Source organism: Pseudophryne corroboree, chromosome 1 (assembly GCF_028390025.1).
Source record: "Pseudophryne corroboree isolate aPseCor3 chromosome 1, aPseCor3.hap2, whole genome shotgun sequence".
Lineage (NCBI taxonomy): Eukaryota > Metazoa > Chordata > Amphibia > Anura > Myobatrachidae > Pseudophryne > Pseudophryne corroboree.
Genome location: NC_086444.1, coordinates 295,851,370 through 295,870,661, shown reverse-complemented (window position 1 = coordinate 295,870,661; position 19,292 = coordinate 295,851,370). Strand labels below are relative to the sequence as shown.

The 19,292-nt window shown below is 48.7% G+C and overlaps 1 protein-coding gene across 1 annotated transcript in view; it reads left to right on the top strand.

Annotated features, from left to right (window-relative positions):
- Positions 1-1,031: 1,031 nt before the first annotated feature.
- The window catches only part of ERP29 (endoplasmic reticulum protein 29), a 68,596-nt gene continuing 50,335 nt past the window's right edge, over positions 1,032-19,292 (top strand). The window contains exon 1 of the mRNA XM_063963902.1: positions 1,032-1,230. Within this exon, the coding sequence (XP_063819972.1) occupies positions 1,096-1,230 (135 nt within the window). The 5' untranslated portion in view covers positions 1,032-1,095. The remainder of the gene's footprint in view (positions 1,231-19,292) is intronic.

Sequence of the window (19,292 nt, the reverse complement as noted above, 5' to 3'; positions counted from 1 at the left end):
TGCTCCTCCTGTTCCTCCTTGCACAAAGGCGGAGGTAGCGGTCCTGCTGCTGGGTTGTTGCCCTCCTACGGCCTCCTCCACATCTCCTGATGTACTGGCCTGTCTCCTGGTAGCGCCTCCATGCTCTGGACACTACGCTGACAGACACAGCAAACCTTCTTGCCGCAGCTCGCATTGATGTGCCATCCTGGATGAACTGCACTACCTGAGCCACTTGTGTGGGTTGTAGACTACGTCTCATGCTACCACTAGAGTGAAAGCACCGCCAGCTTTCAAAAGTGACCAAAACATCAGCCAGAAAGCATAGAAGCTGAGAAGTGGTCTGTGGTCACCACCTGCAGAACAACTCCTTTATTGGGGGTGTCTTGCTAATTGCCTATAATTCCCACCTGTTGTCTATTCCATTTGCACAACAGCATGTGAAATTGATTGCCAATCAGTGTTGCTTCCTAAGTGGACAGTTTGATTTCACAGAAGTGTGATTGACTTGGAGTTACATTGTGTTGTTTAAGTGTTCCCTTTATTTTTTTGAGCAGTGTACCTGTGAACTGGCTTTTCAATATACCTAGTATAAACCTGGCTTTTATCTACAGTTCTACACCCGTAAAAAAAATCCAAATTCAGCAATGTGTCCTGCAAATACTTCTATATATTCCAGCAAATATTCTTTTTTTTTTAATTTAAATAACTTATTACATAAAATGCATCTAGCAAACTGCTAAACTACCTTATAGTGCTCTGTTGCGCCTTTCATGCTAAGGTAAGCTAGCATGGTAGAACAACAAAATAATAATAATACAGTTTATATATTGTACAATATTTTCAAAGTTACCAGGATGGATATTTTGTGGCTGAGACATTGCACCTAATCTGGACATAATCAGGAATTCCATCGTGTAGCTAGTTAGTATTAAAGCAGGTAGAGAAGTTTCCACTGACAAACCAAAATGAGTTATTGTAGCATCTAAAATACTTTCATTTCTATCGCAATAAGCAGATCTCAGATACCCCTCCATGTCCATGTCAGTGTGTCACGTGGTACGTCACATGATCCCATCTCTGCTCAGCACCAGCCTTTGATCTTGCTCAACAATCATGTCGGGAGGATGCAGTGTGACGGCTCCGTGTGCAGTGCTTGTGGTGCTGCTAGTGTGCAGCATACTGCTGCAACACTGCAGTGCACTGCACACCAAGGGCTCCTTGTCACTGGACCAGATCACGTTTTATAAGGTAATGGGGGCATACAGGAACACTCCTGCCCTTTCACGTCCATTGCCATAAGCACACACTGCATGTTTCATTGTAATACATAATATGGTGGTGAAAGGGACATGTGTGATAGGAGAGCACCCTTATTCAGATGAAGTGCGTACTATTATTTAGCTGAATATCAGTGTACATTTAAAACTTGAACTTCATACTTTATATTCCAAATAGGCTACAGTGTATGTCAGTGTTTTATGGCTGTCTGATAGATGCTAATCAGTGTTACCTCTATGTAATTAATGTGTTTTGTGTTTAATCAGAATGCGGGATTGTTTGCATGATATATAGTTTTCCTATAGCTAAGTAGCAAACAAGGGAGAACAACACAACATTCACTGTCTAACCAATCAGATAAGCCCAAGTATCAAGTGCTTTAACATTATTGGTAGATAGAGAAAAAAAAGCCCTCCTATGTATTTTTCAAAACTGTAATGTAAAATATATATATACATATATAATCTATTACTAGTCATTTATATAGCGTACACATATTCCGCATCGCTTTACAACCCCAGTGGAGCTTACAATCTATATTTCTCATACGTCCTAGAGGATGCTGGGGACACTTCAAGAACCATGGGGTATAGATGGGATCCACAGGAGACATGGGCACTTTAAGACTTTCAAAGGGGTGTGAACTGGCTCCTCCCTCTATGCCCCTCCTCCAGACTCCAGTTTAGAATCTGTGCCCAGGCAGCATATAAACCTCATATGTTTATTTGGCAACAGCGGACTAAGTGCCTGGGCACTGTTCGGACCCCCGCCAGTGTAAAACAGTTTAAAAATGAGCGGGTCTGAAGCGTGCCAGTACGGGGGCGGGGCTTAGCCCTCACAGCACACAGTCCGGCGCCATTTTCTCTTCACAAGCTGCAGAGACGCTGGTACTTCCTCACACTGCTGTACAACTAACAGGGTGAAAAACTGGCGGGGGGTGGCATTATATTAGTTTATAAAAGCGCCGCAGGTCTGGGACATTGTCTGTAGTGTTCAGACCGGGTTTGGGCACTGGGGTGTGAGCTGGCTATATCTCCCTCTGTGTCTCTCTGACAGCCTTTACTGTAGGTCTGTCCCCTGTAGGCCCAGTGTATCTACGTGTGGTGGGTGCACGTGTGTCGGCATGTCTGAGGCGGAGTGCTCTTCCCAGGAGGAGACTATGTTAGGGACACAAAAGGCTGTGGGAGTGACCCTGTCGGCACCGCCGACACCTGATTGGGTGAATGTTTTGAGTGCTTTGAATGCAAATGTGGCTCTGATTAATAAAAGATTGGATAAATCTGAGTCTCAGAACCAGGCTTGGAAGAAATCCGTAGAGGATGTGTTGTTTCAAGTCCAGACCCCCTTCGGGGTCACAAAAACGTTCATTTGCCCAGCTGGCAGACACGGATACCAACACGGACACTGACTCAAGTGTCGACTATAGTGATGCCAGATTAGATCCAAAACTGGCAAAGAGCATTCAGTACATGATTGTGGCTATAAAAGATGGATTACATATCACTGAGGACCCTACTGTTCCTGATACTAGGGTCTGTATGTATAAAGGGAAGAAACCTGAGGTAACATTTCCTCCCTCTCATGAAGTGAACGCGCTTTGTGAAAAGGTTTGGGAAAATCTTGACAAAAAGTTTCAGATTCCCAAAAGGAATGTAGTGGCGTATCCGTTTCCCTCTGGGGATAGGGACAAATGGGAGTCACCCCCCATTGTGGACAAAGCTTTATCACAGCTGTCCAAAAAGGTGGCTCTTCTGTCTCCTGACACGGCAGCCCTAAAGGATCCTGCAGATCGTAGGCAGGAAAATACATTGAAATCCATTTATATCTCCACGGGTACGCTACTCAGACCAGCCATTGCATCTGCGTGGGTGAGTAGTGCTATCGAAAAATGGGCAGATAACCTGTCATCTGAATTGGATACCCTGGATAGGGATAGCATTCTTCTGACACTAGATCATATCAGGGACGCTGCAGTCTACCTAAAGGAAGCTGCGAGAGATATTGGCCTCTTGGGCTCACTGGCCAATGCCATGGCGTTCTCAGCTAGGAGAGCATTGTGGATTCATCAATGGAATGCTGATGTTAACTCAAGAAAGCTATGGAGTCTCTACCGTATAAAGGTGGTGTATTGTTTGGTGACGGCCTCGCTGAGTTGGTATCTACGGCTACCGCGGGTAAGTCATCATTTTTACCTTATGTGCCTGCACCACAAAAGAAAGCACACCAATATCAGATGCAGTCCTTTCGGCCCTATAAATACAGAAAAGGCCGGGGGTCTTCCTTCCTTGCTACTAGAGGAAAGGGAAAGGGTAAGCGATCACCGTCCGTGGCCGGTTCCCAAGAGCAGAAGTCCTCCCCGGCTTCTGCCAAGTCCACCGCATGACGCTGTGGCTCCTCTGCGGGAGTCCGCACTGGTGGGGGCACGTCTCAGGCCCTTCAGTCAGTTCTGGGCTCGTTCGGGCCTGGACCCATGGGTTTTAGAAATAGTGTCCCAAGGGTACAAACTGGAGTTTCAAGACATCCCCCCTCACCGATTTTTCAAATCAGCCTTACCAGCTTCTCTTCCAGACAGGGAAGTGGTATGCGCCGCAATACAAAAATTGTGTCAAAATCACGTCATTGTCAGGGTTCCCCTGTCGCAACAGGGAGAAGGCTTTTATTCGAGCCTGTTCGTGGTCCCGAAGCCGGACGGCTCAGTCAGACCAATCCTGAACCTTAAATCCCTCAATTTCTACCTGAGAAAATTCAAATTCAAGATGGAATCTCTCCGGGCTGTGATCTCCAGTCTGGAGGTGGGGGATTTTATGGTGTCGGTAGACATAAAGGATGCCTACTTACATGTTCCCATTTATCCTCCACATCAGGCTTACCTGAGGTTTGCAGTTCCGGATTGCCATTACCAATTTCAGACGTTGTCGTTTGGTCTGTCCACGGCTCTGAGGGTTTTCACCAAAGTAATGGCCGAAATGATGGTTCTCCTGCGCAAACAAGGAGTCACAATTATCCCGTACTTGGACGATCTCCTGATAAATGCGAGATCCAGGGACCAATTACTGCAGAACATTACGCTCTCCCTGACAATTCTGCAGCAACAAGGTTGGCTCCTAAACTTGCCAAAATCGCAGTTGGTTCCGACGACACGGCTGTCGTTTTTGGGAATGATTCTGGACACAGAATTACAGAGAGTTTTTCTTCAGTGGAAAAGGCTCTGGAAATTCAGAACCTGGTCAAACAAATTCTGAAACCAGCCAGAGTATCGATCCATCAAAGCACTCAGTTGCTGGGGAAGATGGTGGCGGCCTACGAGGTCATTCAGTTTGGCAGGTTCCATGCCAGAGTGTTTCAGTGGGACCTATTGGACAAGTGGTCCGGGTCCCATCTGCACATGCACCGATGGATAACCCTGTCCTCCAAGACCAGAATCTCACTCCTGTGGTGGCTGCGCAGCTCTCACCTCCTAGAGGGACGCAGGTTCGGGGTCCAGGCCTGGATCGTAGTGACCACGGATGCGAGACTCCCAAGGCTGGGAGCAGTCACGCAGGGGGAAAGCTTCCAGGGAAAATGGTCAAGCCAGGAAATGTGTCTACACATAAACGTTCTGGAGTTAAGGGCCATTCACAACGGCCTTCTGCAAGCGGAACATCTTCTTCGCAATCGGCCCGTCTTGATTCAGTCGGACAACATAACAGCAGTAGCGTACATAAACCGCCAGGGCGGACAAAGAGCAGAGCGGCAATGGCAGAGGCCACAAAGGTGCTCCGTTGGGCGGAAAGGCATGCAAGCGCTCTATCAGCGATCTTCATTCCAGGACAACTGGGAAGCAGACTTCCTCAGCAGACATGATCTCCATCCAGGAGAGTGGGGTCTTCATCAAGAGGTCTTTGCAGAAGTGACAAGTCGTTGGGGAATTCCTCTAATAGACATGATGGTGTCTCGCCTCAACAAGAAACTTCAGAGATATTGTTCCAGGTCGAGAGAACCTCAAGCAATAGCAGTGGACGCCCTAGTGACACCGTGGGTGTTTCGGTCGGTGTACGTGTTTCCTCCGCTTCCACTCATTCCAAAAGTGATAAAGATCATAAGAAAAACAAAGGTTCAAGCGATCCTCATTGTTCCAGATTGGCCAAGGAAGGCTTGGTATCCAGATCTTCAGGAATTACTCATAGGAGATCCCTGGCCTCTTCCTCTGAGGGAGGATCTATTACGGCAGGGGCCGTGCGTGTTCCAAGACTTACTGCAACTTCGTTTGACGGCTTGGAGGTTGAACGCCGTATCCTAGCCCGAAAGGGTATTCCCAAGGAAGTCATCCCCACTCTTATTCAGGCCAGAAAAGGAGTAACGTCTAAACATTACCACCGTATTTGGAGAAAATACGTGTCTTGGTGTGAATCCCAGAAAGCTCCTACGGAAGAATTTCAGTTAGGACGTTTTCTCCATTTTCTACAAGCTGGTGTGGATGCGGGCCTAAAGTTGGGCTCAATTAAAGTGCAAATTTCGGCTTTATCGTTTTCTTCCAAAAACAATTGGCCTCCTTTCCAGAAGTTCAGACCTTCGTAAAAGGCGTATTGCACATCCAACCTCCCTTTGTGCCCCCTGTGGCACCATGGGATCTTAACGTGGTGTTGCAGTTCCTTCAATCTCATTGGTTTGAGCCTTTACAGGAGGTAGAGTTGAAATTCCTTACTTGGAAAGTGGTCATGCTGTTGGCCTTGGCATCCGCAAGGCGGGTGTCTGAATTGGCGGCCTTGTCTCACAAGAGCCCTGATTTGATCTTCCATGAAGATAGAGCAGAATTGAGGATTCGTCAGCAGTTTCTGACGAAAGTGGTTTCGTCGTTCCACTTGAACCAGCCTATTGTGGTGCCAGTGGCTACTGACGCCTTGCTGGATTCGAAGCTTCTTGATGTAGTAAGAGCTTTGAAAATGTGTGTCGCCAGAACGGCTCAGTTTAGGAAAACAGAGGCTCTGTTTATCCTGTATGCTCACAATAAAATTGGGGCTCCTGCTTCCAAGCAGACTGTTGCGCGCTGGATCTGTCATACGATTCAGCAGGCTCATTCTACGGCTGGATTGCCGTTACCGAAATCGGTGAAGGCCCATTCTACCAGAAAGGTGGGCTCATCCTGGGCAGCTGCCCGAGTGGTCTCGGGTTTACAACTTTGCAGAGCAGATACTTGGTCGGGTTCAAACACCTTTGCGAAGTTCTACAAGTTTGATACCCTGGCTGATAAGGACCTCATGTTTGGTCAATCGGTGCTGCAGAGTCATCCGCACTCTCCTGCCCGTTCTAGAGCTTTGGTATAAACCCCATGGTTCTTGAAGTGTCCCCAGTATCCTCTAGGACGTATGAGAAAATAGGATTTTAATACCTACCGGTAAATCCTGTTCTCTAACGTCCTAGAGGATGCTGGGTACTCCGTAAGGACCATGGGGATAGACGGGCTCCGCAGGAGACATGGGCACTTTAAGAAAGACTTTAGGTCTGGGTGTGCACTGGCTCCTCCCTCTATGCCCCTCCTCTAGACCTCAGTTTGATACTGTGCCCAGAGGAGATGGGTGCACTACAGGGAGCTCTCCTGAGCTTCCTGTCAGAAAGTATATTTGTTAGGTTTATTATTTTCAGGGAGCCTGCTGGCAACAGACTCCCTGCATCGAGGGACTAAAGAGAGAGAAACAGACCTATTTCTGTGAGTTTCAAGGCTCTGTTTCTTAGGCTACTGGACACCATTAGCTCCAGAGGGATTGGTACGCAGGTCTCACCCTTGCCGTCCGTCCCAGAGCCGCGCCGCCGTCCTCCTCGCAGAGCCGGAAGATAGAAGCCGAGTGAGTATGAGAAGAAAAGAAGACTTCAGAGGCGGCAGAAGACTTCATGATCTTCACTGAGGTAACGCACAGCAGTAAAGCTGTGCGCCATTGCTCCCATACACCTCACACAACGCAGTCACTGTAAGGGTGCAGGGCGCATGGGGGGCGCCCTGGGCAGCAATAAAACCTCTCCATTGGCAAAATAAGTATATACATGTACAGATGGGCTCCCCCGCCAGTTTTCAGGAATTTTGAGCGGGACAGAAGCCCGCCGCCGAGGGGGCGGGGCTTCTCCCTCAGCACTCACCAGCGCCATTTTTCTCCACAGCACAGCGCTGAGAGGAAGCTCCCCGGACTCTCCCCTGCTTATACACGGTGATAGAGGGGTTTTAAGAGGGGGGGGCACAAATTTGGCGGATAAAAAGTATAAACAGCGCTACTGGATAAACATTTAGTGTTTTTTTTTCCCAGGGTCGTATAGCGCTGGGGTGTGTGCTGGCATACTCTCTCTCTGTCTCTCCAAAGGGCCTGGTGGGGAAACTGTCTTCAGATAAGAGGTTCCCTGTGTGTGTGGTGTCGGTACGCGTGTGTCGACATGTCTGAGGTAGAAGGCTCACCTAGGGAGGAGGGGGAGCGTATGAATGTGAGGTCTCCATCGGCGGTGCCGACACCTGACTGGATGGATATGTGGAATGTTTTAAGTGCTAATGTGAACTTATTGCACAAAAGATTAGACAAAGTTGAAGCTAAGGAACAGTCAGGGAGTGAACCCATGCCTGTCCCTATGTCGCCGGGACCTTCAGGTTCTCAGAAGCGCCCACTATCCCAAATAGCAGACACTGATACCGACACGGATTCGGACTCCAGTGTCGACTACGATGATGCAAAGTTACAGCCAAAAGTGGCTAAATGTATTCGATATATGATTATTGCAATAAAAGAAGTGTTGCATATCACGAGGGTACACATGTATAAGGGAAAGAAGCCTGAGGTAACTTTTTCCTCCTCACATGAGTTGAACGAATTATGTGAAAAAGCTTGGGAATCTCCAGACAAAAAACTGCAGATTCCCAAAAGGATTCTTATGGCGTATCCTTTCCCGCCAACGGACAGGATACGGTGGGAATCCTCCCCTAAGGTGGACAAAGCGTTGACACGCTTGTCAAAAAAGATAGTGCTGCCATCCCAAGAGACGGCTACCCTCAAGAATCCTGCTGACCGCAAGCAGGAGGTTACCTTGAAATCCATTTACACAGATTCCTTATTGGCGGAGATTGAGACCTTAGATAAGGATACCATTTTATTGACCCTAGGCCATATAAAGGATGCTGTCTTATATATGAGAGATGCTCAAAGAGACATTAGTTTACTGGGTTCCAGAATAAACGCTATGTCAATCTCTGCTAGACGAGTCCTCTGGACTCGACAGTAGACAGGTGATGCCGACTCAAAAAGACATATGGAGGTTTTACCTTACAAGGGTGAGGAATTGTTTGGAGAAGGTCTCTCGGACCTGGTCTCCACAGCTACGGCAGGTAAATCGAATTTTTTGCCTTATGTTCCCTCACAACCTAAGAAAGCGCCACATTATCAAATGCAGTCCTTTCGTTCAAATAAAAGCAAAAGAGTACGTGGATCGTCCTTTCTTGCCAGAGGTAAAGGCAGAGGTAAAAAGCTGCACAGCACAGGTAGTTCCCAGGAACAGAAGTCCTCCCCGGCCTCTGCAAAATCCACCGCATGACGCTGGGGCTCCGCTGAGGGAGTCCGCCCCAGTGGGGGCACGTCTTCGACTTTTCAGCCACATCTGGGTTCACTCACAGGTGGATCCCTGGGCAATAGAAATTGTTTCTCAGGGATACAAGCTGGAATTCGAAGAGGTGCCTCCTCGCCGGTTTTTCAAATTGGCTCTACCGACTTCTCCCCTAGAAAGGGAGATAGTGTTAAATGCTATTCACAAATTGTGTCTTCAATAAGTGGTGGTCGAAGTTCCCCTGCTTCAGAGAGGGAGGGGATACTACTCAACCCTGTTTGTAGTTCCGAAACCGGACTGTTCGGTCAGACCCATATTGAATTTAAAATCCCTGAACCTATTCTTAAAACGGTTCAAGTTCAAGATGGAATCGCTCAGAGCGGTCATCGCCAGCCTGGAAGGGGGGGATTTTATGGTATCTCTGGACATAAAGGATGCTTACCTTCATGTCCCCATTTATCCACCTCACCAGGCGTACCTGAGATTTGCGGTACAGGATTGTCATTACCAATTTCAGACGTTGCCGTTTGGGCTTTCCACGGCCCTGAGGATTTTCACCAAGGTAATGGCGGAAATGTTGGTGCTCCTGCGCAAGCAGGGTGTCACAATTATCCCATACTTGGACGATCTCCTCATAAAAGCGAGATCACGAGAGAAGTTACTGAACAGGGTGTCACTTTCATTGAAGGTGTTACAGCAACACGGCTGGATTCTCAATATCCCGAAGTCACAGCTGGTTCCTACGACTCGTCTGACCTTCTTGGGCATGATTCTGGACACAGACCAGAAAAGGGTTTTTCTCCCGATAGAAAAAGCTCAGGAACTCATGACTCTAGTCAAGAACCTATTGAAGCCAAAACAAGTGTCTGTGCATCATTGCACTCAAGTCCTGGGAAAAATGGTGGCAACATACGAAGCCATTCCCTTCGGCAGGTTCCATGCAAGGACTTTCCAATGGGACCTATTGGACAAGTGGTCCGGATCACATCTACAAATTCATCAGCTGATCACCCTGTCCCCCAGGGCCAGGGTATCTCTCCTGTGGTGGCTGCAGAGTGCTCACCTTTTGGAAGGACGCAGGTTCGGCATTCAGGATTGGATCCTGGTGACCACGGACGCGAGCCTCAGAGGGTGGGGAGCAGTCACACAGGGAAGAAACTTCCAAGGACTTTGGACAAGTCAAGAGACTTGTCTTCACATCAACATCCTGGAACTGAGGGCCATATACAACGCCCTACGTCAAGCGGAGAACTTGCTTCGCGACCAACCAGTTCTGATCCAGTCAGACAACATCACCGCAGTGGCTCATGTAAACCACCAAGGCGGCACAAGGAGCAGAGTGGCAATGGCGGAAGCCACCAAGATTCTTCGCTGGGCGGAAAATCATGTAAGCGCACTGTCAGCAGTGTTCATTCCGGGAGTGGACAGCTGGGAAGCAGACTTCCTCAGCAGACACGACCTGCATCCAGGGGAGTGGGGACTTCATCGGGAAGTTTTCGCACAGATTGCAAGTCAGTGGGGACTGCCCCAGATAGACATGATGGCATCCCGCCTCAACAAAAAGCTACAGAGGTATTGCGCCAGATCAAAAGACCCTCAGGCGGTAGCTGTAGACGCCCTAGTGACACCGTGGGTGTTCCAGTTGGTCTATGTGTTTCCTCCTCTTCCTCTCATACCCAAGGTGTTGAGAATAATAAGAAAAAGAGGAGTGAGAACAATTCTCATTGTTCCAGATTGGCCACGAAGGACCTGGTATCCGGATCTGCTGGAAATACTCACAGAAGATCCGTGGCCTCTTCCTCTACGACAGGACCTGTTACAACAGGGACCATGTCTGTTTCAAGACTTACCGCGGCTGCGTTTGACGGCATGGCGGTTGAACGCCGGATCCTAGCGGAAAAGGGAATTCCGGATGAGGTCATTCCTACGCTGATAAAGGCTAGGAAGGACGTGACAGCTAAACATTATCACCGTATATGGCGAAAATATGTTTCTTGGTGTGAGGCCAGGAATGCTCCTACGGAAGAATTCCATCTGGGCCGTTTCCTTCACTTCCTACAGACTGGAGTGAATTTGGGCCTAAAATTAGGCTCCATTAAGGTTCAGATTTCGGCCTTATCCATTTTCTTTCAAAGAGAATTGGCTTCTCCCCCAGAAGTACAGACTTTTGTGAAGGGAGTGCTGCATATTCAGCCTCCTTTTATACCTCCGGTGGCGCCTTGGGACCTTAACGTGGTGTTGAGTTTCCTTAAGTCGCACTGGTTTGAACCACTTCAAACGGTGAAGTTAAAATATCTCACTTGGAAGGTGGTCATGTTATTAGCCTTGGCTTCAGCTAGGCGAGTGTCGGAATTGGCGGCTTTGTCTCATAAAAGCCCCTATCTGGTTTCCATATGGATAGGGCAGAATTGCGGACCCGTCCTCAATTCTTTCCTAAGGTGGTGTCATCTTTTCATATGAACCAACCTATTGTGGTGCCTGTGGCTACACGAGATTTGGAGGATTCCGAGTCCCTTGATGTAGTCAGGGCTTTGAAAATTTATGTGGCCAGAACGGCTAGAGTCAGGAAAACAGAATCACTGTTTGCCCTATATGCAGCCAACAAGGTTGGCGCCCCTGCTTCGAAGCAGACTATTGCTCGCTGGATCTGTAATACGATTCAGCAGGCGCATTCTACGGCTGTATTGCCATTACCAAAATCGGTCAAGGCCCATTCCACTAGGAAGGTGGGCTCGTCTTGGGCGGCTGCCCGAGGGGTCTCGGCACTACAACTGTGCCGAGCTCCTACTTGGTCGGGTTCAAACACCTTTGCAAAGTTCTATAAGTCTGATACCCTGGCTGAGGAGGACCTCATGTTTGCTCATTCAGTGCTGCAGAGTCATCCGCACTCTCCCGCCCGTTTGGGAGCTTTGGTATAATCCCCATGGTCCTTACGGAGTCCCCAGCATCCTCTAGGACGTTAGAGAAAATAAGATTTTAAACCTACCGGTAAATCTTTTTTTCGTAGTCCGTAGAGGATGCTGGGCGCCCGTCCCAAGTGCGGACTACTTCTGCGAGACTTGTATATAGTTTTGCTTCCATAAGGGTTATGTTATAGTTTCATCAGGTTGGACTGATGCTACATTGTTTTTTCATACTGTTAACTGTTTAATAGATACACAAGTTATACGGTGTGATTGGTGTGGCTGGTATGAATCTTGCCCTTGGATTAACAAAAATCCTTTCCTCGTACTGTCCATCTCCTCTGGGCACAGTTTCTCTAACTGAGGTCTAGAGGAGGGGCATAGAGGGAGGAGCCAGTGCACACCCAGACCTAAAGTCTTTCTTAAAGTGCCCATGTCTCCTGCGGAGCCCGTCTATCCCCATGGTCCTTACGGAGTCCCCAGCATCCTCTACGGACTACGAGAAAAAGATTTACCGGTAGGTTTAAAATCTTATTTTCTCTTAGTCCGTAGAGGATGCTGGGCGCCCGTCCCAGTGCGTACTGTATCTGCAGTTTTATTTATGGTTACACACATGTTGTGTTACGTTATAGTCAGCCTGTTGCTGATGTTGTTCATGCCGTTGACTTGCGTTGTATTAAATGCCATGTTGTACGGCGTGCTTGAGGTGTGAGCTGGTATGTATCTCACCTTAGTTTAACAATAAATCCTTTTCCTCGAAATGTCCGTCTCCCTGGGCACAGTTCCTATAACTGGAGTCTGGAGGAGGGGCTTAGAGGGAGGAGCCAGTTCACACCCCTTTGAAAGTCTTAAAGTGCCCATGTCTCCTGTGGATCCCGTCTATACCCCATGGTTCTTGAAGTATCCCCAGCATCCTCTACGGACTAAGAGAAAAGGATTTACCGGCAGGTATTAAAATCCTATTTCTCTAACGTCCTAGTGGATGCTGGGAACTCCGAAAGGACCATGGGGAATAGCTGCTCCGCAGGAGTCTGGGCACAACTAAAAGAAAGCTTTTAGACTACCTGGTGTGCACTGGCTCCTCCCACTATGACCCTCCTCCAAGCCTCAGTTAGATTTTTGTGCCCGGCCGATCTGGATGCACACTAGGGGCTCTCCTGAGCTCTTAGAAAGAAAGTATATTTTAGTTTTTTTATTTTACAGTGAGACCTGCTGGCAACAGGCTCACTGCAACGAGGGACTAAGGGGAGAAGAAGCAAACCTACCTGCTTGCAGCTAGCTTGGGCTTCTTAGGCTACTGGACACCATTAGCTCCAGAGGGACCGACCGCATGGAACTGGCCTTGGTGTTCGGTCCCGGAGCCGCGCCGCCGTCTCCCTTACAGAGCCAGAAGAAGTCCGGAAAATCGGCGGCATGAAGACTTCTGTCTTCACCAAGGTAGCGCACAGCACTGCAGCTGTGCGCCATTGCTTCTCATACACACTTCACACTCCGGTCACTGAGGGTGCAGGGCGCTGGGGGGGGGGCGCCCTGAGCAGCAATAAAAACACCTTGGCTGGCAAAACAATCACAATATATAGCCCCAGAGGCTATATGTGTGATAATTACCCCTGCCAGAATCCTTAAAAAAGCGGGAGAATAGTCCGCGAAAAAGGGGCGGAGCTATCTCCCTCAGCACACTGGGCGCCATTTTTCCCTCACAGTTCCGCTGGAAGGAAGCTCCCTGGCTCTCCCCTGCAGTCTACACTACAGAAAAGGGTAAAAAAGAGAGGGGGGGCACTAAATTTAGGCGCAGTAAATATTATAGCAGCTATAGGGGACATAATTCAGTTAGTCCCTGCAGTATATAGCGCTCTGGTGTGTGCTGGCATACTCTCTCTCTGTCTCCCCAAAGGGCTTCTGTGGGGTCCTGTCCTCTGTTAGAGCATTCCCGGTGTGTGTGCGGTGTGTCGGTACGGCTGTGTCGACATGTTTGAGGAGGAAAATTATGTGGAGGCGGAGCAGATGCCTGTAGAAGTGATGTCACCCCCTGCGGGGCAGACACCTGAGTGGATGGTTTTATGGAAGGAATTACGTGCAAGTGTCGACTCCTTACACAAAAAATTTGACGACATGCCAAATGCGGGACAGCCAGCTTCTCAGCTCGTGCCTGCCCAGGTGTCTCAAAGGCCATCAGGGGCTCTAAAACGCCCGCTACCTCAGATGGCAGACCCAGATGTCGACACGGATACTGATACCAGTGTCGACGACGGTGAGTCTAATCTAATGTCCACTAAGGCCATTCGCTGCATGATTGAGGCAATGAAAGAGGTGTTACACATTTCAGATATAAACCCAGGTACCACTAAAAAGGGTATTATATTTGGGGAGAAAAAACTACCCGTAGTTTTTCCCCCATCTGAAGAATTAAATGAAGTGTGTGAAGAAGCGTGGGCTTTCCCTGATAAAAGATTGATAATCTCAAAAAAATTACTAATGGCGTTCCCTTTCCCGCCAGAGGATAGGGCACGTTGGGAAACACCTCCTAGGGTGGATAAAGCGCTCACACGTTTGTCTAAAAAGGTGGCACTTCCGTCTCCGGATACGGCCGCCCTGAAGGAGCCTGCGGATAGAAAGCAGGAGGCGATCCTGAAGTCTATATATACACACACAGGCATTATACTTAGACCAGCTATTGCGTCAGCATGGATGTGCAGTGCTGCCGCTGCGTGGTCAGATTCCCTGTCAGAAAATATTGACACCCTAGACAGGGACACTATTCTGCTAACCATAGAGCATATAAAAGAATCAGTCTTATACATGAGAGATGCACAGAGGGAGATCTGCCGGCTGGCATCTAAAATAAGTGCATTGTCCATTTCTGCTAGGAGAGGCTTATGGACTCGGCAGTGGACAGGGGATGCAGATTCCAAAAGGCACATGGAAGTTTTGCCTTATAAGGGTGAGGAGTTATTCGGGGATGGTCTCTCGGACCTCGTTTCCACAGCAACAGCTGGGAAGTCAGCATTTTTACCCCATGTTTCCTCACAGCCTAAAAAAGCGCCGTTTTATCAGGTACAGTCCTTTCGGTCCCAGAAAAACAGGCGAGGAAAAGGCGGGTCCTCTCTGTCCAGTGGCAGAGGTAGGGGAAAAAGGCTGCAACAAACAGCTAGTTCCCAGGAGCAAAAGTCCTCCCCCGCTTCTTCCAAGTCCGCCGCATGACGGGGCTCCACAGGTGGAGCCAGGTACGGTGGGGGGCCGCCTTAAAAATTTCAGCGATCAGTGGGCTCGCTCACAGGTGGATCCCTGGATCCTTCAAGTAGTATCTCAGGGGTACAAGCTGGAATTCGAGGCGTCTCCCCCCCGCCGTTTCCTCAAATCTGCCTTGCCAACAACTCCCTCGGACAGGGAGGCTGTGCTAGAGGCAATTCACAAGCTGTATTCCCAGCGGGTGATAGTCAAGGTGCCCCTACTTCAACAAGGACGGGGTTACTATTCCACACTGTTTGTGGTACCGAAACCGGACGGTTCGGTGAGACCCATTTTAAATTTGAAATCCTTGAACACATACATAAAAAAATTCAAGTTCAAGATGGAATCGCTCAGGGCGGTTATTGCAAGTCTAGACGAGGGGGATTACATGGTATCCCTGGACATCAAGGATGCTTACCTGCATGTCCCCATTTACCATCCTCACCAGGAGTACCTCAGATTTGCGGTACAGAATTGCCATTACCAATTCCAGACGCTGCCGTTTGGTCTGTCCACGGCACCGAGGGTGTTTACCAAGGTGATGGCGGAAATGATGATACTCCTTCGAAAAAAGGGAGTTTTAATTATCCCATACTTGGACGATCTCCTAATAAAGGCGAGATCCAAGGAGCAGTTGTTGGTAGGAGTAGCACTATCTCAGGAGGTGCTACACCAGCACGGTTGGATTCTGAATATTCCAAAGTCACAGCTGGTTCCGACGACACGTCTACTGTTCCTGGGAATGATTCTGGACACAGTCCAGAAAAAAGTGTTTCTCCCAGAGGAAAAAGCCATGGAGCTGTCGTCTCTAGTCAGAAACCTCCTGAAACCAGAACAGGTGTCGGTGCATCACTGCACGCGAGTCCTGTGAAAGATGGTGGCTTCTTACGAAGCAATTCCTTTCGGCAGGTTCCATGCCAGAATCTTTCAGTGGGACCTGTTGGACCAATGGTCCGGATCGCATCTTCAGATGCATCGGCTAATAACCCTGTCTCCAAGAACCAGGGTGTCTCTGCTGTGGTGGCTGCAGAGTGCTCATCTTCTAGAGGGCCGCAGATTCGGCATACAGGACTGGGTCCTGGTGACCACGGACGCCAGCCTTCGAGGCTGGGGGGCAGTCACACAGGGAAGAAACTTCCAAGGACTATGGTCGAGTCAGGAGACTTCCCTACACATAAATATTCTAGAACTGAGGGCCATTTACAATGCCCTAAGTCAGGCAAAACCCCTGCTTCAAAACCAGCCGGTACTGATCCAGTCAGACAACATCACGGCAGTCGCCCATGTAAACCGACAGGGCGACACCAGAAGCAGGACGGCGATGGCAGAAGCCACAAGGATTCTCCGATGGGCGGAAAATCACGTGTTAGCACTGTCAGCAGTGTTCATTCCGGGAGTGGACAACTGGGAAGCAGACTTCCCCAGCAGACACGACCTCCACCCGGGAGAGTGGGGACTTCATCCAGAAGTCTTCACACTGATTGTAAATCGTTGGGAACGGCCACAGGTGGACATGACGGCGTCCCGCCTAAACAAAAAACTAGAGAGATATTGCGCCAGGTCAAGGGACCCTCAGGCGATAGCGGTGGACGCTCTAGTGACACCGTGGGTGTACCAGTCGGTTTATGTGTTCCCTCCTCTGCCTCTCATACCAAAGGTACTGAGAATAATAAGAAAACGAGGAGTAAGGACAATACTCGTGGTTCCGGATTGGCCAAGAAGAGCGTGGTACCCGGAACTTCAAGAGATGATCTCAGAGGACCCATGGCCTCTGCCGCTCAGACAGGACCTGCTGCAGCAGGGGCCCTGTCTGTTCCAAGACTTACCGCGGCTGCGTTTGACGGCATGGCGGTTGAACACCGGATCCTAAAGGAAAAGGGCATTCCGGAGGATGTCATTCCTACGCTGATTAAAGCCAGGAAAGATGTAACTGTAAAACAATATCACCGCATATGGCGGAAATATGTTGCTTGGTGTGAGGCCAATAAGGCCCCAACAGAGGAGTTTCAGCTGGGTCGATTTCTGCATTTCCTACAGGCAGGAGTGTCTATGGGCCTAAAATTAGGCTCCATTAAGGTGCAGATATCGGCTCTGTCGATTTTCTTCCAAAAAGAACTAGCTTCACTACCTGAAGTTCAGACATTTGTAAAAGGAGTGCTGCATATTCATCCCCCTTTTGTGCCTCCAGTGGCACCCTGGGATCTCAACGTGGTGTTGAATTTCCTAAAATCACATTGGTTTGAGCCACTGAAGACCGTGGATCTTAAATATCTCACGTGGAAAGTGGTCATGTTATTGGCCTTGGCTTCGGCCAGGCGTGTATCAGAATTGGCGGCTTTGTCACTTAAAAGCCCTTATCTGATTTTTCATATGGATAGGGCAGAATTGAGGACTCGTCCCCAGTTTCTCCCTAAGGTGGTATCAGCTTTTCACTTGAACCAACCTATTGTAGTGCCTGCGGCTACTAGTGACTTGGAGGATTCCAAGTTGCTGGACGTAGTCAGGGTCTTGAAAATTTATGTTTCCAGGACGGCTGGAGTCAGGAAAACTGACTCGCTATTTATCCTGTATGCACCCAACAAACTGGGTGCTCCTGCTTCTAAGCAGACTATTGCTCGCTGGATTTGTAGCACAATTCAGCTGGCGCATTCTGCGGTTGGACTGTCGCGTCCTAAATCAGTTAAAGCCCATTCTACAAGGAAGGTGGGCTCATCTTGGGCGGCTGCCCGAGGGGTCTCGGCTTTACAACTTTGCCGAGCTGCTACTTGGTCAGGGGCAGCAAACATGTTTGCAAAATTCTACAAATTTGATACCCTGGCTGAGGAGGACCTTGAGTTCTCTCATTCGGTGCTGCAGAGTCATCCGCACTCTCCCGCCCGTTTGGGAGCTTTGGTATAATCCCCATGGTCCTTTCGAAGTTCCCAGCATCCACTAGGACGTTAGAGAAAATAAGATTTTACTCACCGGTAAATCTATTTCTCGTAGTCCGTAGTGGATGCTGGGCGCCCGTCCCAAGTGCGGATTGTCTGCAATAATTGTACATAGTTATTGTTCACTAACGGGTTATTGTTTTGAGCCATCTGTTGAGAGGCTCAGTTATGTTTCATACTGTTAACTGGATATGGTATCACGTGTTGTACGGTGTGATTGGTGTGGCTGGTATGAGTCTTACCCGGGATTCAAAATCCTTCCTTATTGTGTCAGCTCTTCCGGGCACAGTATCCTAACTGAGGCTTGGAGGAGGGTCATAGTGGGAGGAGCCAGTGCACACCAGGTAGTCTAAAAGCTTTCTTTTAGTTGTGCCCAGACTCCTGCGGAGCCGCTATTCCCCATGGTCCTTTCGGAGTTCCCAGCATCCACTACGGACTACGAGAAATAGATTTACCGGTGAGTAAAATCTTATTTTTCCTACCACATGTACACACACAGACATTCGCGCTAGGATTAATTTTCATTACACCATCTGTTCTGCCCATCTGTACTGCCCATATATATCTATCTATATCTCTACAGGGTGTCCATAGGCACCCATTGTAACAGTGCCTCTCATCCCCCAGTTCAATAGAACCCTAGTGTCATTGCCCCCACCCAGTGATGGACTGGGGCATGAAGGGCCCACCAGGGAAAAGCAGTGGTAGGGGCCCATTTTTCTCAGTTTGGCTAACCATTAGTGCATGGTCTGGGCCCCTTGATAAATAATATATATAGTAAACACTGCTAGTGCATGCATGCTAATGTACAAGATTAACAAAAGCAATACACTGTAAAAAATACACCATTGTCCTGTGCAGTAGAATGTAACATGTGCATAATGTATAATTCAAGTGTACAATCTGGAGGATTCCAGAGGAAGGTATGGAGCCCCAGGCAGTGTTTCCCCTGTACCCCTATGGGCCAGTCCGACCCTGCCCCCACACCTTTGTAGTAATAGTTCCCCAGTGACATAGCCTCCCACCCACCAGTGTCCATGCTGTGTTATCTACCTCCTATTGTGCCACTGCATATTGTTTAGGGGGCAATTTAATTGAATGCGATGTTGAGTAGTGCCAGGAATGAGTACCCAGAGCTTTTCAATTGCCTGCACTGTAAACCTGCGGAGACGATTTTTGCGCGCACCCTTTTGAGGTGCGAGCAGAAATTTGACTATACTTGTGCCACAATGCTAGTTTAAGGCTTACAACATGTGCTAACAGCATCACGCCCGGCACTTAATATGATAAAAAGCTAAATACTGTGACCAAATGCTGGGCATTAGGCACTGTAAACTGCATCTCCTGACGTGCCGGACATGATGCAGACAATTGAATAGCTCCGTGCACTTATTCCCAGTGCTAGTCACCATCG